This window comes from Passer montanus, unplaced genomic scaffold (genome assembly GCF_014805655.1).
Source record: "Passer montanus isolate IOZ18808 unplaced genomic scaffold, ASM1480565v1 scaffold25, whole genome shotgun sequence".
NCBI lineage: Eukaryota > Metazoa > Chordata > Aves > Passeriformes > Passeridae > Passer > Passer montanus.
The window spans coordinates 3,610,286-3,631,328 of NW_024367149.1; the positions used below are offsets into that span (position 1 = coordinate 3,610,286).

A 21,043-nucleotide genomic window follows, 5' to 3' on the forward strand; every position below is an offset into this window, starting at 1 on the left:
AGGGGAGCGCGCAGCGAACTACAACTCCAGCGGTCCTTTGCGCGCCGCACCGTCTCCTAGGAGACGCGGGATGCGCGCCGGGGGTCCCGCCGCGCCGGAACTACCGCTCCCGTGGTGCCCCGCGCGGCGCCGCCGCCGGTATGGAGCGGCGCGTGGCGGAGCAGCTCCGCGGCGCGCTGGGCCCGCTCGGCCTCGAGGCGCACGCCTTCAAGGTAATGACGTGGCGGTGACGTCACGGGCAGGACGTCACAGCCCGCGGAGCTGGGGGAGCGCGGGGCGGGGAGCGGGCCCGGGGCCCGGGGGTCGCCGAGGCCCGGCCGGCCCGCCCGGGAGCGCGGGGCAAGGTGACCGCGGCGGCTGCTCCGCGCTGCGGGGCCCTGGCCCCGGGGCCGGGGAGTTGGGCAATGACACAGCTGCCCCGGCCGACGGCAAAGTCCGCTGGGCAAGCTTAAATTGTAATGTGAGTGAGGGAGCGCCTGTCTGTGCTGGGCACACATTCCTCTCCTGTGCCCTGTGCCCTGTGCCCTGCCCGCGGAGGGCCCTGCAGCCTCGGCCGCTGTGCCCCCTCGGCTGTGAGCGCTCCTCGCCCGCCCCGGGGCGATCTGCAGGACATCTGTCTGCACAAATCCATCTGCAGTAAACGTGCCCTTCCCTCGGGGAGTGTTCTGTCTGTCACCTGAAATGTTTTTGTTTCCTGCTCTGATCTTGTTTGCATAAAAAGTACAAGGCAGTGAGGTGGTGAGAGAAGTGCCTCCAGAATTTGGAAAATTCAGTGCTGCTTGCCTAAAACACATCAGCAGTATTCAGGGCAGAACCCAGGTGAAAATACTGGAGCTACCAGAGGGGAAACCTTTTAGCCCTCTAGCTCTCTCCAGATTTCATTCTGACACAGCCAGCCCTGGTGCACTGGCTGATGTTCACTGGAAACCAGCAAAGCTTAGATTCACATCTCTCTAATTCCTTGTAACATCTCACTTCAGCACCTTCAGAGCCACAAAACTGATTAAACTTAGAGGTTCATATAAGAATGTAAACTTTATAGTGAATCCAGTTTTTGTTCTGTTTCCTGATGGGCAGTCTGGCTGCCACTGCCAGCCGCAGAGTGACTGTCAGAGTAATTTCACTGATTATTTAGAATAACCAGTACGTTTCATTTTCAGACTTACTGTGCCATTACTCAGCATCTCTCTGACTGTTAGACCTGGCCTTGTGGCACCCCAGGAGAGAGGGGGTTGTCATTGTCATACCTATGAAAAGGCTGATGTTACTGTGCAGGATATCAGGAGTGGGGTGCAGGGGGTTTGGGCCATTTCTTCCTGCACTTGGCAGTTGCAGGTCTGAGCCCCGTCCCCCTGGTCATGTTTCCTGCTGCCCTGGCTTGATCTCTCATTTCTGGACTGTGTTATAATCTGTCCAGCCCTGGAATCAAATATCCAAATGTGGCCGTATCATAATCCACGTGCTACTGGTAACAAATATTTTTAGGGGGGGCTTAGCACTGCCAAGAGCTTCACATCCTTCATTCCACACAAGTGTTTCCTGCAGAAGAAGTACAACATGCAACTTGTCACACAAAACAGAAGCACCAGTTTCTTTCTGGCCCAAGATAAGAGGAAAAAAAAAAAAAACCCAAACCTGTAAAAGCTTTATCTAAACCAAACAATCTGATTTGCATTGGCAAGACGGATTGCTCATACTTCCCTCTAGGTTTCTGAGCAGAGCTGGATAAAGGTTATAAGGAGCTGAATGCTGTGTGTGATTCTTATCTCACAGCTCACAGCACAGTTTTCCCAAACTGTGGATCCTGGTGTGCAAAACACCTTGGTTTGAAAGGAAGGCTCTGGGCAGGTTGCCCATCTGGGCTGCAGATGAAGGGGGCTACAGTTATTTCCACATTTTTACATTCCTGCATGTCCACTAGAGTGGTGTCTGTGTTCTAATGGAAATGTGTGTTTCTTTGCCAAGGTTGGGTGGTACAATGCTGTTCTCCAGCCAGCCTTCCACCTCCCCTACCCAGATGACACGCTGGCCTTCGTGGTCCTCAGCACACCGTCCATGTTCGACAAGGCCCTGAAGCCTTTCGTGAAGAAAGAACGATTAAAAATAATCAGGGATCCTGTGGATCAGTGTATTTCCCATCATTTATCACGTGTGAAGGAGGTAAGAAGCTGAAATACCCATTCCATGTAGTGCTGTGGCACATAACCAGGTGGGTTGAGCAGCAGACACAGCCCTGCAGGCTCCTGCCCTGCTCTTTGGAAAGGTAAAGCATTATTCATGAAGGAGGGAGCATCAGCAGGCTTTGGGTGCTTTACTTGAACGTTCTGCCTCTGGATTACATCTCTCAGCTGTGAGGGAGCTCTGCAGGCACAAGCTGAATGCCCACAGCCTCAAACCTGCCAACAGAATTCAGCAGCAGGATGTGGGAGTCTGCAGGCTTCACATGTGCCTGATTTGCTGCCATCCAGCAGTTCTGCAGTGGCAAAGCTTTTTCCATGAGCCTGGGCTGATCTTTTCAAATTTTCCCAGAAATTCCCTGACCAGAGGGTGGATGTCATGTTTGACTACGAGATGCTGCCGAGCCGAAAGCCCAAGTTCCTGGCACAGACAGCTGCCCACGTTGCTGGAGCTGCATATTACTACCAAAGGAAGGATGTGAAACTTGATCCTTGGGGGAAAAAGGTGAGGCAGAAACACAGTCTGGGAAGAACCACTGACTGCAAGCATTGAACTCTGCAATGATTGTTTGCTCACTAGTCACTAGTTCATCTTGCAGGAAACGACAAAGTCCACAGCACACATACAGGTTCATAAAGTGTTTCAGGTGGGAATTGGGAACTTCTAAGATTCTTCAGAGTAGTAGGGAGATGTGCATGGAAAGAAATATCCTAATTTGTTAAACCTACTTAGATAGAAGAATAAATGGCAGTGTTAAGGAAAACCTATTGCTTAGAGCATTACAAACTGGGGGGAGAATGCTCTGTGGTTAATTTCTGTAGTAGATTTTCAGAAAGGAACCTCTCCCCACATTCCAGGGAGGTGTGTGTGGGCACAGGAAAATGGGAGTGAAATGCAGTGCTTTGAGCCACACGTTCAGGAAGGTTTTCCCTTCTGCTCTGTACAGCTCTCCAAGAGAAGGTTGTGAGAGTGAGAAGCATCTGACGGATACTTTGAAGTCTAGCCTTGATTAGACACAAAGTGAGGCAGCCTGGATATTTTTTTTTTTCCTTCCAGAGGATCTTTGGCGTTTGTATCCATCCCAAGTATGGCGGCTGGTTTGCTATCCGGGGTCTCCTGCTCTTCCCAGCCATTCAGGTGCCGTTCCTGGAACAGCCCGCCCCTGTTGACTGCGTGAGCACGGAGGAGAAGAGGATTGAGCTGCTGGAGCAGTTCAATTTCCACTGGCAGGACGGCCGCTACAGGGACATCATTGACGTGAAGGAAAGGTACTCGGAGGAGCAAAAAACCTATTTTGCCACTCCTCCAGCCGAGAGATTGCGGCTGCTGGGGCTCTCACAGGAAGCCCAGAGGATCGCGTGTCACTGAGAAACCTCCGCGGAGGGCAGAGGGCAGCAGAGGGTAACTCATGAGCCCCGGCTTTTCCCGGTGCCGAGGAGGAGGAGGAGGAAGGTTATGCTGGTACAGACAAATCCGAGCAGCCTCAATGCAGACATTGCAATCAAAGCTTCCCAGAGAGAGGGGCACTGCTGTGTGGGCTGGGGGAGCTGGGAGCCGTCTGTTCTGTGCTGCTGCTGCTGATCTGGGCTGTGCTGGGGGAGCCCAGTAAGGTGCCACTAGCCTTTGCTTGGGACTAGTTTAGACATCCTGGCAACTTCAAAATCTATGCTGCTCATTAGAGAAATCACTTTTGTTCTCAAGAATTTTCTTTCTGAATGTTCTGGTTTTATTCTTTGTAGGTGTGAAAACAAAAATTCAGTCATTGTACTACTTAGTTGGATTTTGTCTAAACTTGGGGCAGGTATGTTTTTAGATGTTCCCTAGGGAACACATGTCCAGTCTTTACAGTCTTGCCTAGGTCACATTTAATCATTTATCCATTCATAGAGCTGACTGGAATATTTGGAAAGATGCTGAGTTATGTCCATATGGTTGGAGGTTTTACTCACATTAAGATAACTGATTGAAAAAGACAATTCTCGTGGCCTTTTCTAAGATAGACCACATTTGTGTTAAAAGTATTTTTCAGTGCCAGCACACCCTCCCCAGTTACTGCCACAGTTTCCTGGTGTGCTTTCTTTGTGGGAAGGATTGCAAACCTGCACACATGTAAAAGCCATGGCACAAGGCCATGTCACATGCACAGGCATACAAGCACAGAAGAAAGGGAAATATAAATTATATTATGTTACTTATATTGCTGGATTAGCATGTTCAGACAGAAGCAACATTTTTTACATGACTTTGTCCTGTTACATTTGTTCAGAGGCTACAATGCACCTGGAAATCAGGAATTAATTTCTCTTTGAGCAATTTGAGGCTCAGATCTCGTTAAAGTGATATCATACATTAAAATAATATTTTGTGGGAGTTGTTTTACTAGACTGCAGTGCAATGCTGCAAATGGACAGGCACTTTTTTCCTTTTGATGGTATCAACATGAGATGATGAAGAAATACTCACTTTGCAGAACTGAACCCTTTCTTTTTATGTTGGAATTCTTCAAAGCTTTGGAGTCTTCACCAGGAAGGTTGCCCTCACCATTGTTCACTGCTTGATACAGTTGCTCATAGTCAGTACACTAACTCATTGTAATCCAAATTCAGGATAACAGGTTTGCTTCCCTGCAAACAGAGTAGTGAGCATGTGATCACTGGGTTTGTTCACTGCATTTGCTGTTACAAAAAAGTCTTTGTGGCTTTCCACGCTTTGGTCATCTCTGACTAAGGCAGACACCTGACTTAGAATGTGATAGAGGTATTGTGATGTTTAATTTAATGAAAGAATGAAGTTTGTTTAAAATCTGTTCTTCTGTTACAGAATTACTTCTGGTTCAAATTTGTTTGATGTTTCAGAACTTTGAAACTGAACTGTAATTTAAGAGGGGCTTGAGGTAATGGCTGATACTAGTAACAAAGACAAAATCCTGATTCTGTTAGAAGGATAAATATAGATTTGAATCAAATCTATCTTTTTATATTACACTTTAAAATATTTTGATTTTTTGGTATTGATTTCTTACAAATATTTAATATTTTGTCGTAATTTATTAAACAGATTACCATGGTCACTGCATTTCAATTTCTGTAATTTATTTCTCTTCAAATGATATTTTGGTTACTAAATATACAAAGTTGTAAGTAAAACTCAGTATTGAGTGTTTTTATTTAAACAATGCAGTTCTTAACTTGTGGAGAACTCAAGATGTTCAAGTGAGAATCAATCATGGGTTTTTTAACATCCTGAAAAGAGTGAGCTACCTAAGACACACACAGTCCAGTATCTGAAAACTAAGGAAACAAAATGGTTATCTTAGCAGAAGTTGGTAAACTATTATCACAGGCTCACTGGGATATAAAGAATAAAACCCACATCACATTATGAGTAAGTCCAATAAAGGTTTATCTTTCCCAGATCATTCAGCAAGAGCATTAACAGCCAGCACCATGACAGTGCACTTCTCCTTACTTCCTCTGTTCTTAACAGTAACAAAAGTTCCAGATGTCCAGTGAGACATAACTGAGGGACTTTCCCTCAGCAGCACTGAAGTAAGGCCTGTAAGTACTGGAATTTTTACTAGTTAAAACCTCTTAGTGAACACAGTCACAGATCCGTGTTCCTTGTGCTTCTGGGAATACAGTTGTGTCAGGCAGAGCAGAGTGCAAATATTCAGCAAAATCCATTGCTACTACAGTGATTTTGGAGTGACTTGGACTGGGCATTACTTCCTTTCTCTTAGCCAGCTCACTGAGATCCACAGCTGCACAGTGAGACACACAGTGAGTAGATTTCTCCCCTTGCTGGTTGGAGTGTAATGGCCTTTGTCTTATAAAACTGAAGTTTGAGAACCTGTTTGACTTACCTCATCTCTTGGGACAAGACCAGACATGGTGAGGAATGGATCAGCCTTGGATCCTGAGGCATTGTGAAGGCATTCTTAGTTTCAGCCCTTGCAAATGTCAAACAAGTAATTGCAAATACTTGGATAGATTTACTAGCTCAAGTATCACATTTTACATTTTTAGACAAGCTTTTCTCTAAATCCTAATTTTTAAACATTTATTAAAGACTCTTTTCGTCAGTATAACCAGTAGGGTGAGTATTCAAGAGCTGAACAGAAAAAATAAAAGAAATTAAAAGCTACTTGAATTTAAATTCAGTTTTAGCAACAAGGCATTCGGTATGTTTCAAGCTAATAAAATAGTTTATGGAGAATTAACAAATTTGTAATAGTTTCATGCATTTACCATTCTTACTCTCCTTATGTTTTCCCTATTTTTACTTCATTAACCTAAAAATGACTGAGATTTTTATAACAATTAAAGATTTGACAGACAATACCAATTAAATACAAAGCGCAATCTAACCTGGTGACCAGCAGCCATTGGGGTTGTTGCTCAGCAAAAAATACCTCAGAAAACACTTGTTGGTGGTTTTTGGTATCAGTTTGAATCAGTTACACCTCAGTGCTACAATAAATAAGCCCTGAAGTTTCTTTGTGGTGTGAAGAAGAGTGTGGCAGACTATTTCTGACACTGACCTGTTTCCTTCTCCCATAAAAAGAGTGGCTTGTAATAATGCTATTTTCCTCTGAACTATGGACAACTAAAGAAGTTTTGCTGTGTAAATGAGTGCTGTGTGTCAGTCAAAAATAGCCAACCTTAGGAGAGCAGGGAACTCTTCTGGTTTGTTGTTTTGATGAGGGTTTTAAAGTCTGGTTTGGGGTTTTTGCTATGTTTTTGTTTTGGGTTTTTTTTAGGGCTAGATTGCCCTCCTCTGGATCAGAAGCATAATTTTACTCATTCAGTATAATATTCATGGTCTTTTATTAATTTGTGACCAAAATTATTGTTGGTGTAGCTTCTATTTGACATGGGTTATATTTCTGAGAATGCACATTGACTTGAAATGGAATCAAAAACCCCCTGAGTTAAGACTGAAGTATTTCAAAAACCAAGGTAGTGGCAGCTACTGGTCAGTGCCAGTGTGGTTATCAGCACTCTTTATTGAGCCTCATGCAAAAATTGTGTTTAATAAATTAGCTTTGAATACTGACTTCAGCAGCAGCAGCAGTTCAAAACTCTTCCTCTGAGGGAAGTGGTTTTGCTGCTCACTGCAGCAGAGAAACAGCTGCACCTCTGCAAGCTGAACTTTCACAGATTCATCTACCAAAATAGACAAATGTATTCATGGGAGGGTTTTTGCTGTTACACTGGCTTCCTGTGCTATCATATATCCTGTGACAGATCATCCATCACATTTCCTTCAGAAAACAGAACAGGGCACTTCCCTTCTAGGTTTTCAAGGAGGAAACAGAGCACCAAGGAACACAAACGAGCTTTTCTTTCCCCTCTGTGACTGACAAAGATGTTCACATTCCTTAGGAAATACGGTGGGAAACTTGAAAGAATTGAATATTTTGTCATAAAATGAGCAGTGAGATATTTTACTGGAATGATTGAAATCTCTCCAGTAATATGCCAAGATCTGCAAAATGTGATTATATATGTATACAAATATTTGAAATGGCCACTGTCATTCATTAATATTACATCAATAATTCTCATGTTACCTTTGTTGATGTTTGTACATAACTCAGTGAGAAAGAAATTTTACTTTAAATAACTGCATATGTTTTCCCCCAAACACCTTGAAAAGTTCTGAAAATCAAACACATTTACACTAAGTTGCTTGGGGTTTTTTTCCTCATGTAGAACAAACTATGGGACAGGAAAATTCCTTTCCTTTAAGTGCATTACAGAAGGAATGAAGGGATTTTTCTGTTTCCTAAATTTATGCAGAACCACTGCTTTTTCTGTCAATGTATAAACCCTCTTAATTCCTTTTAAAGGAATTAGTCTTAGGTTTTCATTTCATGTCATAACCTTTTTTCCAGTATTGTTCAGACTAGTCTTCCTGAATCATTCACTGTTGCTTCAGTCTTCCAAAATGTAAAAGACTGCCCTACTGTTGTGAAAAGTGAATTTGATGAAATACATCAGTTTTAGGCAATGGTGTTTTATCAAGGGTAGATTGAAGACTTTCTTCCTTTCTAGACAAAAGATACTGGTTTTACTCATCAGTACAGATACTTCAAAAATCTGTTGCTGTGGACTATGGAACATAAACCTACTGGACTTTGTCAGAGGACAGTGCAACCTTAATGACTTCCCATATATTTAGTCACATATCTGTGCTCAGTTTCTTGCACAGAAACATTCTAAATTCAGACATGTGTCCCTGTAACATGTACAGTGATTCAAGTTTCAGGAGAAAGAGCCAAATTTCATATTGAAGCAAATCTTTCATCACTAGGTGTGGTGAGAATTGCTTCCCACAGGCTCAGCTCTTGTTCAGGAACACTGCAAACAACTCCCAGCCTGTTCTCCTGCAGCCACCCAGGGGTGTGCAGCACAGGGCCAGTGGTAATGCAGAATTTGTTTGACTCTTCATTAAAGGCAAATTCCTTTCTTTCCAAGGATTAAAAATAGAGCTACTATATTAATGAGCAAAAACAATTTCTTTGATTTCTGTGTTCAGTGTACTTTTTGTATGTACCACTAAATTGTATTAAAAAGAAAAGGACAGTAACAGCTCTTATGCTTTCTGAATTAATTGTCCAAGCATTCCACTACTCTGCACTTCCCTCATTTCACCCTTTGCAAATTAGAACCAAGACATTTCTGGTTTAAGTCCTCTATCTGTCTAGCAATATACATCAGAATATACATTTGCAGACTGTCATGTAATGTAATACTGAACACCAGACCCACTGAAAATTTCAGACTATTAATACAATAAATCTGAGTATTTTAATATAATCTCTACATAACTGCTATTTTGATGTGTAACTACTAAAAGCTGCTTTCATGGAGCTTTTGCAAACAGACTTTCCTAACCAAAGGGCATCATTTTGCAATACCTGTGAGATATAAAATGCTTGCTTTTGTTCTTTGAACTTTATTGATTTGCTGGACAATCCAATAATATATTCAACAAAGGCCCGATAAAAAGGATGGAATACTTGTTAAGAAAATAGTACTTTTAGACATTAGTAACTTTTTTTACTGTTTTTCAAAACTACTGAGTAGCTTACTTTTAATGTTTAAAGAATTATCACAAAGTGGTAATTCTTTAAACATTGAGGCAATTTCTTCTAAGCATCTAAATATAAATATGCAGTTGTTAATTTTGAAATAACTCAGAAGTTGTACAAAATCTAGTAAGGGTTAGGTTCTGTATGTTGAATATCAAACATCACATCCTATATATGCCAAGATATAATGTATAGAATTTATGTGATGCACAGCTTTGTATTATACTTTCCAAAAAAATCAAGTTGCTCCTACAAAAACGCTATTATCTGAAAACTTAATTACAAATATCTGTCACAAACATGAGGGAATAATTTTTTAAAAATTCTAGATATGAGAGAGCACAATGTGTGTGTATTGGGTAGCAGAGGGAGGGTGACAGGGTGGCTGCTGTGAGAAGCTCCTTGAAGCTTCCAAGGGAGCCAATGCCAGCCATCTCTGGGATAACAGAGCTGAGAAGGGGGACAATTGTGCAGCAACCTGGAACTGCAGGGAGGAGAGGGAGAATGTGAGAGGAAGAGCTGTGCAGACACAATGTCAGTGATGGAGGGGGAGGAGGTGCTCCAGAGCAGAGATTCCCCTGCAGCCTCATTATTTCTCATTATCCTACTCTGATTTGATTGGTAATAAATTAAGCCAATTTCCCAAGCGTGTTTTGCCTGAGACAGTAACTGTTGAGTGATCTCTCCCTGTCCTTACCTTGACCCATGAACCTTCCACTATTTTCTCTCCCTGTCCAGCTGAGGAATGGTTACATAAATCCCCAGGAATCACAGCAATCAGCAACAAATTAAGAGATCTAGGATAGACACAGTAAAATGTATTTCAGTTTCCCTTCACCTGACTATTCTAAAGAAATAACTTAATAAAGGTTGTATTTATAATCAACACTCAAACTAGGAAAATAGATGTACAGTCACTCATATATTAGAGAAAAAAAAGCAGCAAATATCACATCTATCCTTTCTGATTTACATCTTCAGGGAAATTCCTCCTAGGCAGCTACCCATCCTGTCAAATTCAAGCACTGCTTGAGTGAGGTTTTTACCTCACTGGGAAATATGGTACCTGTTGATTGTGAAAGCAAAAGCAGTTCATAATTGTAATGAAAATAGAATCTGCATCTTGTTATGTGGAAAAACCCACTCAATAAATGATTAAAATAATAAAAAACTAAATAAATTACAGTTATCTGAATATAATAAAAGTTACAGCAGTCTAAGATGTCATGATGCAAGGAGTGGGGTGTAAGCCCCAGAACACTTATTGGAGATTCCAAGCTACATCTGAATCAACACAGACTTTAAACAAAGAAACAAACAAACTCTTCTTGGTTTGAAGAAGTTCTGTTACCCATTTTTTGTGTGTTATTCTCTAGGAAATATAAATAATGTAAACATTAAAATGACAGCATAGCAAACCTTTCTAGGAATGACTCATTTGGCTGAAGAATGGAAAATAATTGTTTAATTGCATTGATTTCCACTGTCAAGCCTGTGATGCACACAGGTAATACAGTCCCTAATCCACAGGGATTTGGTTTCTTGGCTGTTTGCAGTTTCCACAGCATCATCACTCACCTGTGACTGTGATGTTTAAGCAGGTACAGTTTGCAGCCTCCCAGTGTGGGGGAGCTCAAGCTGGGCAGGACACACAGGAAATTACAGCACGTGAAGGAAACTCCTCACACTAGAGGAGTGGGATGAAGAAATGAGCACAAGGGATGTTTCTACAGGACACTCCTAAGCCCAGATGTGCTGCACAGCAGCTCTGACCTCTCCTGACAGCAGCCACAGCAGCTGCTGGGGTTGGAGCCACCCTCCGACCCTCACCTTCCTCCCAGAGCCTGGGATGGGTATGTAAAGATTCCCTTTTTGGAGAGGGATTCAGGAGCAGAACATCAGAGAAACCCTTCATCCTCTATGTCCAGGGGTAGGTGACCAAGTAACTCCAAAATCATTCTGTAAAATTACCTAAAAGGGGGATTGTAGAGAGGTGGGTTCAGTCTCCTCCCAACTAATGAGCAATGAGACAAGAGGAAATGGCCTCAATTTGCACCAGGCTTGGATTAGATACTAGCAGAAATTTCTTCATTGAGAGGGTGGTTGGGCATTGAAACAAGATGCCCAGGGAAGTGGTACAATTGTTATCCAAGAAGTATTGAAAAAACTATGTAGATGTGGCACCTGGGGACACAGTCCCCTCCAAGTAACTGCTGTAATTAATTTTACATTTCAAGGCTAATATAATAACCAAGTTAAGTTTTACATTAGCTTAGCCCTAACTTTACTCCTTTTCACCTGATAGAAAAGAAAGTTTGGTAACTCTTCCTCAGCCATGCTCATTTATATTCATTTTACTTGGAACCATATAAATGCCCCTGTTACTTATCACTGCCTTCCTGGAAAGCTGGCCTCATTTGTTATCTTGAGACTTTGGATTTTTTAAAAATTAAGCAGAAGTGATCCAGCTAAACATTACTTTCACATATGTTCATGGGGATTAACTACTTTAGTAGATATTGAAGTATTTGGTACAAGGCTTCTGCCACATACTTTTTGGAGCTGTACAAAACACATTTTCTACTCAAGGCCTACAACTTCCACTTTTGAGTGACATAAGTAGCCCTGGGCCTCATCTTTGGTGTTGCTGACTTTAAGCAGGACAGAACTTGTTTACAACCTGAGCTGAAGATGGTTACAAGGTCCGGTAAGAATTTAATCTTCACAGGTACATGAAGATCACAGGGCTCTAACTCCCTTACATTGTTAGGCAAGAGCTCATTACCCAAGTCCCCAGCTTTGAAGTTTAGCCCTATCACAAGCCACACTGAACTATGAAGCTACACAGCAGTCACAGCTTTGGTGTAACTTAAGGCCAGTCATGTGCTCTGAGATTTACATAATCTCTTGAAATACAGAGATTAAAGACAAGGCTGAGCACACCTGAGTACCAGATTTTATAATGCCACCCTTTTGATCCAAATCATATGACTTCAAGCCAATGGATAACTGGCACATTATCACCCCCATGACATGTAGTGGGAAAGACTGTGGATGAATGTTGTATATCCAAGGAAGTTTGCTTCCCAGAAAGCCCAGTATTCCACTCCCACAGAGACAGCATTCAAACGCAATGTTGGATCCCCAGGAATGACATGAACAGTCAGTTTTGGCTAACGTAGATGCCAGAATGATTTAAGTTGACATGGTGCATGAGGAGATGCCCCACCTTTATCAGTCACATGCTCCAAGCAATACCAGAGTGCCCAGGTTTAAGCCTGACAGCCTGATCCTCCATCTAGCAGCCAAGTCATGAAGAGTGTGAGGAATACTTTATTATTTCAACATGCAAACCAAGTCTTTTTCTCTCCATTTTAATGGAGCTGTAGTAAAAGGCCCTTAGGACTTAAGATGCCTACAGAAAGCTTTCAGAAGTGCAGCCTGCAGTGCTCCCAGGTCTCTTGATGACTACATACAAGAACAGTAGACAGTGTGCTCTTTTCACAAGTTTAATAGAGTTACAAAAGGATACCACTGCTCTATGTAACACATGGCTAACCACAGACACGGCATTGTCACTAAGGTCAACAGGGCTTGATGTACAGATACTGATCGTTAGGATTTGCTATGAAGGTAACTGTCAACAGGACAAACTTTCCTTCAAGTAAAAAAGTTACTGTTTATAACTATAACATGTTCCCTTGACTCAGATGCAATGACTTAATCAAAGTTCAGTAACTGATACTTGCTCTTTAGGTAAGGCATACTAGTTTCCACTCAGGCTGAATGTTTATTTCTGCTTGGCGAAATACTCTTTACTTTTCTGAACATCAGGCTTGATTGTGTCACTCCCAGGCTTCCAGCCAGCTGGGCACACTGAAATGATAAGAATGTTTAAGTCTTACCAGCTGCTCCTGCAGAACATGTTTTACACAACAGTAAAGCAAAGTAGCAACTCAGAACACGTACAGATCTTTGCAACACACAGACAGTGCATTCAGTGTCACATGATGCTCTGTTTTGCTTGTTTCTATTTGTTTACTGGGCAGTAACACCCAGACCAGGTTTCTGCCCAGGCAACAGTGGGACCTCTACACAAGCACCTCTCCCAGCCCCACTTAAAAGCTTCTGCAAAGTTTGATAGCAAAGGTAACACCACCTCCAGCACGCAGGTCAGAAAGGCTCTAACATCACACTACACTTATCTCCTTGGATGCAGCCAAGTCTGTATTCCCCTTATCTTTAATCCACCCTGGTCCAGCCCTCCAGCTGAATGGGGCAGGAGAGAAAGTGTTCAACTGTCACTGGCTCCCCTACAAGGCTATCAAAAAGCCACCATGATGCAGATGTTGCATGGTCTCAAACTTCCAGCAGCTTCTCGAGCAGCCTTTTTTGAACAGTTTTCCTTCTTTACTGTCATGGAATGCTGGATGCTAGCTCCACTCAGGACTGGCAATTTTAGCCACAGAATGCTCAGCTTCTGAGTGTTGCTACACATCTTACTCGGGTCTGTCCGGATTTAGATGTGACTGCAGTCCTAAAGTTCTAAAGGAAAACCTTTTGCCAGGTTTTGGCTACTCAAAGGCACAGTAAACCCCTAAAGACTTTATTTGCATGACATGTGACCTCTCCATCATCACATGTTTGGGATGTCTCCTCACATGACATATGTTTATATGCCATAGTCACGAGAGCAGCTCATTTTAATGAGCCACTGATTTACCACTTCTGAAGCACAGTAAGTATGACCAGCAGCAAGACATGTCATTAGTTAATGACAAATGAAGACTACTAACCCCTGCATAGCAATTTTGAGTTTCTATCACTTGGTTCTAACTTTTTATCTGCAGTGTCTTTTTTTTTCTTTCACACCTGCAGAAAAGCTGCAGTATCAAACACCTTATTCCTCCTGAACTATGGAGATAGAGACTTTCATCCACTTTATCCTCACTTTATATTGACAGAAAGATCAGTAGACTTTCAGGAATTTAAGTAGTTTGTCTAACAGGCTGCATATAACACTACCTTAGTGTAGTGTTATATGCATGGTCATTGTCAGTAGACTTTCAGGAATTTAAGTAGTTTGTCTAACAGGCTGCATATAACACTACCTTAGTACTGATGGTCTCAACCTACCAAATCTGAGAGCAAAATCAAAACCAAGCTTACTCTTACAGGCTAAGTTACTACATGTTCTTAATTTCTGTCTCAAGTATTTTCTGTGTCTAATTAAAAGAGACAACTTCTATGTGTTGGACAAGACATCCATCACCAAAACTGATTTAAGTGAAATCTCAATATGAGCAAGTACTCAAGGGACAAATAATTGGAATAGAATAAAGCATTATGGTGTCCTTCAACAAGGAGATTTACAGGACCAGCTGCATTTCAACAGTCACAATTACCTGCTGTGCACAGATTGACACATGTACTTAGTACCTTTCAGCAACCCTTGACTTAATCTGCCTAGTTAATACTGTTCTTTAGAGAAAACAATAAATTGAAAAGCTCTCTTACCTTCTCCATGTTTGTCTGTAAACTGGAAGGCCTGGACAAGTCTGAGGGTTTCATCAACAGAGCGGCCAACAGGAAGATCATTGATTGTAATCTGCCTCAAGATCCCCTTCTCATCAATTATGAAAAGACCCCTAAAAACAAACAAACAGAAACCAGCCCTGAAGTTAAGCACAGCTTTTGAAAGGCTGATTAGACTGACATGAGTTTTAAAACCTCAGGTTTACTATTTAATTATGGCACTGTTTGTAGCATTTACTGTGACCTCTTCCTAGCAACTAACACCTTGGTGCATGCACAGCAATGGAACAGTAGCAGCAGGAAGCCCAACAGGAACTAGGAGGGACAGGAGGCAAGTCAAAGCACTGAGACAGAAGAGAAGTGCTTCCTACTTAACCAAGATAGTAGCAGGGAAAAAAAAGAAAGAGAAACCCAAGGAAAAAATCAAATTCAAGGAGAGACATTCTCACATTAAATAAAACTCACTACATACTGTTCTCAAAAAGACAAGAAGCAACAGCTCATCAGTCCTCCAACATCAGGATAAGAGTTAGCAGAAGTTCAGCTCCCTTGGCAATTTTTATGAACAGCAGACTAAAGACTTGGGGTTTAATTAATCTGCACTTTGATCACCAGACTAAATACCTGTAATCACTTTCATGACTATGTATGTCTTGCATTACCACTGTTTGCATGAGCTTCCTGCACTGAGCAGCAGGCAAAGGGAAGCAGAATTTAAGTTAAAAGCACAGGAAGCCCAAGCACACAGAGAAGCAGGGACCATCTCCCCTTGCAGCAGTGTCTGACAGCCTGCAGAAGCTCACACCTGGAACAGCCAGTAGCTTTAGCTGGCTGCAGGTGTTCAAGTGCACACAAGCTCTGTGTTCATCTCTCATGTCTATGCATTGCAACATAACTTTATCAGCTTGTTCACCTCTGGCACATTACCTGTATGCAATACCTTCATCCTCCTTCAGCACTCCATAGTCTTTGGCAATGGCACGTGTTGTGTCAGAAACCAGGGGGATTTTCATGGTGCCCAAACCTCCCTGTTTCTTAGGAGTGTTGACCCTAAAAGAAGAAAAATTACATGTTAAAAACATGGGCAGTTCTGAATGAGGGCTTAAAGTACAACAGAAGCAGATCCTTTCTGCAATATCATACTCAATCTGCCATGCAATAAAGAAAGAACTGATGCCCAGTATGGTCAGCTCTGTTCAGCAGCACCTGGCACTACCAATACTTACCAAGTGCCTTTGAATATGCTCAGGACTCAGTTCCTGCAAGAACTGAGGCCAGGCAGAACTGTCTGTTGGGTTAAAAGGCTGATTCTTACCAGGCAAGGTGACAGAAGTGAGAGTCAACAGAAGCTCCAATTACTTCACAGTTGATTTTCTTGAATTCATCAGCTCTGTCACTGTAGGCAATGATTTCAGTTGGACAGACAAAAGTGAAGTCCAGGGGGTAGAAGAAGAACACAACATATTTTCCTAGAAAAGCAGTAAAAACAGTTAATCTATTTCTTAAGACAAAGCAAACAAATCTCACCAAAACACAAGAAAAAACCTAAACAACCTTAAAATCCTACCTGACTGAAGTCCCCAAACCCAGACTGTCGAATTTAACAGGGAATGCTTGTCTCTTGGGTCTACTCCCATAGGCCTGCCCCAGGTACAGCTCTGGGTGTGCTGCACCAGAAGACCCCATGGCTGACCCCTAACAGAGAAATGCCACAGATCTGAAAGGCCATCAGCCAAGGAGACATTTTAACTGAGTAGGTGAGTAGTCTATACCAACTCATCACCCTCATGTAGCCTGCAGCATCATTAGAAATGTATTTCTAAAGCCATCAACATGAGTACTTGATTACTTCTCTTTTTTTAGTGAAGCTTTTTTTCGCAAAGTAAACATTGCCATCACTCTAGAGAAAGGGACTTGGTTGGTTAGATGAAAGAATTTACTTTCCATTGACAAAGATGAGACAGCAGATGTTGCTGTTCCACAGTCTGGAAATGTTTGGTACACGAGTCTCAGTATGATACAGGGCAATGAGTCTGATGCAAGTTTAGAGGAGTTTTATGCTCACTGGTAAAAGTTATCACAGCTGGGACATTCAGTCACCTGCTGACAGCCTTCTAAGCATACTCCAACCACCACTGCACAAATTCTGATTTTCAGTCCACTGCCAAGTGGTCACTAGCATTTCAAAGCCAAACCAAGATGCACCTTCAGATACCCTCCAGATATATTATATATATACACCCCAGATAGTCCTTCCTGTGGCCAGACTATGTCCACTGCCAAGTGGTCACTAGCATTTCAAAGCCAAACCAAGATGCACCTTCAGATACCCTCCAGATATATTATATATATATATACACCCCAGACAGTCCTTCCTGTGGCCAGACTACGTGTAATTAGAGAGGCACATGAAATTACCTTTGTAGTCAGAGAGTTTGATGTCTTTGAACTGTCCATCTGGCATTACAGCCGTGGCAGTAAAGTCAGGAGCTGGTTTTCCAATGAAAGCCTTTCCTGAAGACATCTTGATTTAACCTAGACAGGAGTTAACACCAATACAGTTTAAATGGTAGTACATTTGCACCTGGCAGTAAGGATTTATTTATCTTATCAATCTAGATTAAATACCAAAGACAGTTTATCAGCACTTAGTCTTGCAACAAGGCTTAACTGTTAAATGAGTTTTGTCACCTGGGTAGTTGAGCCACTATAGAGACTGCCAGGTTTTCAAAATGTATGGCTCATGGCCTCCTAAAGATACAGTAATGGTTATCTAACCAGTAACAGCTCAGAGTCTGAGAAACCGCTAGCCTAGAGCTTTACTAGTACTCAGAAAACCATACCATTCCACATGGTGGAAGAGTAGAAAGTCTGGATTTTAGAACTTTCACTAAGAAAGTTCAATTTTACAAGGGAATTTAAGACCTCAAACTTGAGCTTCCTGTTGATTCTGAAAATAACTTGTTACTCCCCAGGGAACATTGCTCTGCATAACTACACTTTACCCTTTTGAACAATTCAACCCTTTTTTATTTCCAACCAGAAAGACTTGTGGCTCACATGGAAACCGCATTTTATGTTAATTACAATTTCACCAAGTACAGCCAGGTTGTTTCCCCTTTAAGTCTACTGAAAAAGAATAAAAGGGTACACAAGGACAAGAGAATGCTACTTCTGGCTGTCTGCCCCAAGAGCTTGTCATCTGCAATACATCCCCTGCAGTATTTCTGCTCAGTCTGGGAGTGTAGTATAACTCTTTAGACTTCCAGAGCATAATCTTTCAAATAGACAACTCTACAAACCTAAATTGTGCAGATCACAAAATATTCTTAAGTTATTTCACTTAATTCTGCACACTGTAGCACTGGCTGCCTCGGATAAAAACCACCTCAAAGGTTAGCATGAGTCTCATGTTGCCAAGGAAAGCCAAGAGCCAAGGATTGTTCCAAGTTGTGCCTGCAAGGCACCAAGTCCGTTCTAAAAAAGGTTGAGAGCACCTCATTTCTTGGCTCCCTCCCCCTTGCCAGCCACTTTTTTCCTGGAGAACTAGCCCACAAGTCAAATGTTTAGTTTTGAACCCACACCTAGCCTTTTTAGCAACGGTTTTGCTTTTGGCAGTTTCTCTCACACACCCTGACAGTAATGATCCACCTCTCAGTTTTCATTTTGAGAAGTGCCCACACACTCAGCATTTCTAACTGTGCAACAAAGCTCCTTATCCCCACGTTCATCCAAGGCTTTTTAGTCTTTAACTGCAGCAGACTGGGAGAGAATGTGGTGGCCAGGACTGGAGATCATTTGTAGGATGCAGTGAAGCAGCCTGGCAGGAGGACATCAAGAATCCTGTACCCACAAATGCAGCTGTGGTTCTCAAAGTGCAATTTTGCAAGAGGACAGGGGAACAGCAACTGCACAGTATTTATTTGAGATGCCTCCAACTAGCAAGTTTTATCTTATAAGCGAGAGCTGCTTGGCCTGGAGTGCATGACCTCACATTGTTATCACTGAATTACATTATTTTCTGTTATCCAAGCTCAAGGTCATCCTTTTGCTCAGTACTATGCCAGTCCTTCTATATTTGTTCCATCAGCAATCCTCTGGAGTACTTCACTAGGTATTCAAGGTCAGACTGCTCTTTGATACTTCCTCTTTCTAAACTACAAGTTATTGCCCCTTCCTCTGCTAACATTAAAATCTTTTTAATATTTGCAGGAGAGCTCGGTTGCCTCACACCTCAAGAGAGCCATGTGCTTTCCTCAGAGCACCCGCTGTGACCGGACAACCCTTCTGCCATTCCGTGTGGGGTCAGCGCGTGTTCTGGTCGGATTTTAGCCACAGCATTTCCTAACCCGCAGAGGAGCAGACCACAGAATCATTGTTACTTCCTTTCATTCCGGAGCAAAGTACAATGAGCACCTTAAATCAAAGACACTCAAATCCGGCCAGAGGATCTTTGTTGCTCATAGCCGCAGACAGCCCCAATTATCTTCAAACTGCAATTATAATGAGCCAGGCCTGCTCTCCTGAACGGGCGATTTCATACCTTTAGGGTGCCTTGAACAAAAGCGAAAGGCCGTTTCAAAACGCACCATCAGCCTCCCATTCTGCCACCGTCAGGCTGCCACAAAAGTGCGGTCAGGCCACCGCAGCCGCGCTCGGGGTGCGACACCGAACCGCGGGCATCCTGGCACGCCTGGTGCCCGAGGGCTCCGGGGCCGCCTCCGAGCCTTCCCCGCCCAGGCCGCCGCTACACCGCTCGGGGACAGGGGAACCCGCCCCCTGCATGTCCCCGAGCCAGCGCTCGGGTCTGGGCTTTTTTTAAGGCTTAGGAGCGAGATGCCGCCTCTCTTGCCGGGGGAAGGGGCCGCTCGGCTCCCGCAGGCGCCCTGCGCGCTCCCCCCGCCGGCCCGCCCGCGGCTCCTCCCCGCGCAGCGCTGATAAAGGCCCGAGCGCTGCAAGGACTTATCTGCCCGCTCTCCCCGCCAAAAAAAAGCCCAAAGCAACACCAGGGAAAACTGAACACGGCGGTGCAGGCGGCAGCCGCAGCAGCGCGATCCCTCGGGAGCGGGACGCGGGAAGAAAGGGCTCGCCCTACGCGCCTCGCTCAAGGGCGCATCTGCGCAGAGGGGGAGGGGAAAGAGAACAAAAAACCCACCCAGAACAGTAACAAAAAAATCACATAAAAATAAAATGAAATTAAAAAACCCAAAACAAACAAAGCCCAAACTACTGCGCAAAGCCCCCGGCGGCCCCGCACACTCACTCGGAGCGCAGACCCGGTCCCGTATCTGCGCAGAGGGGGAGGGGAAAGAGAACAAAAAACCCACCCAGAACAGTAACAAAAAAATCACATAAAAATAAAATGAAATTAAAAAACCCAAAACAAACAAAGCCCAAACTACTGCGCAAAGCCCCCGGCACCCCCGCGGCTCCGCACACTCACTCGGAGCGCAGACCCGGTCCCGTAGGAGAGCAGCGGCTCGGCTCGGCTCGGCCCGCACTGCCGCAGCCCCGCCGCGCCGCCCCCTTTATAGCGGCGCGGATCTCGCGAGCGGACGCGGCGGGAGGGGAGGGCGGCAGCGCCTGCAAGGGCAGCATGACTTGGCAGATCCGGGGCCGTCGGGGTGCGAGTGAGCGCGCATCGTTCCCTGGAGAGAGTCCCGGGAAGTGCCGTGCAAATATCCAATGCCGCGGTTATAAACGATTGATGGGCTTGCTGCAAGGAGCGATGGCATTTTTAGTGCCTTAATTGACCTAGTTATGATTATTTGAAGTCCTCAGAGGGTACGCAGGACTTTGAGAGAGAGTAAGGGATGACTGGCATGTCATTCATGTGAATTAAGTGTTGGCCATTGACAGATGTAAAACGAAACCTCTCACGAACAGAGCAATGTGTGTTGGCAGTGTTACAGAGGTGCGGTGTGACATCTCCATCCTCTCTCTCTGCACTACCCACTGCCCCCTCTCCCTGATACTCCTTCCCAAGGCTTCCATTGATTCTTCTCCATCAATGGGAACACCGATCCCAGTCAGCAAAAGAAAGAAGAAAACTAAGTTTAAAGTCCAGCCGTTGAGCTTCAGTGGTAGGATGGAAACCCTTGGAAAGTACGGTTACTTCAGGGAGTTGCATCATTCAGTAGTGAAGCTGCTCTGAGGGCATTCAGTAGTGAAGCTGCTCTGAGGGACGTTTAACCTCAGTGATTCTGCCATAAGCACTGTCTTTGAATCCAAGAG

The 21,043-nt window shown here is 43.6% G+C and overlaps 2 protein-coding genes across 3 annotated transcripts; one reads left to right on the forward strand and one right to left on the reverse strand.

The window, feature by feature from the left end:
* MMACHC (metabolism of cobalamin associated C) lies at positions 1 to 5,324 on the forward strand. The gene is made up of 4 exons (XM_039711601.1): positions 1 to 212; positions 1,966 to 2,160; positions 2,530 to 2,682; positions 3,235 to 5,324. The coding sequence occupies exons 1-4, from the start codon at positions 141 to 143 to the stop codon at positions 3,544 to 3,546; spliced, it is 732 nt and encodes a 243-aa protein (XP_039567535.1). The 5' UTR covers positions 1 to 140; the 3' UTR covers positions 3,547 to 5,324.
* A 7,443-nt stretch (positions 5,325 to 12,767) lies between these two features.
* Positions 12,768 to 20,395, reverse strand: PRDX1 (peroxiredoxin 1). Of its 2 annotated transcripts, none has more exons than XM_039711602.1 (6): positions 20,253 to 20,395; positions 17,228 to 17,344; positions 16,125 to 16,278; positions 15,737 to 15,859; positions 14,792 to 14,922; positions 12,768 to 13,150 (listed from the first exon to the last, which is right to left on the reverse strand). In XM_039711602.1, the coding sequence occupies exons 2-6, from the start codon at positions 17,331 to 17,333 to the stop codon at positions 13,065 to 13,067; spliced, it is 600 nt and encodes a 199-aa protein (XP_039567536.1). In that variant the 5' UTR covers positions 17,334 to 17,344; positions 20,253 to 20,395; the 3' UTR covers positions 12,768 to 13,064. The 2 variants fall into 2 exon arrangements, with proteins under 2 accessions (XP_039567536.1, XP_039567537.1); XM_039711603.1 differs by lacking the exon at positions 20,253 to 20,395 and adding an exon at positions 20,073 to 20,105.
* Positions 20,396 to 21,043: the final 648 nt, after the last annotated feature.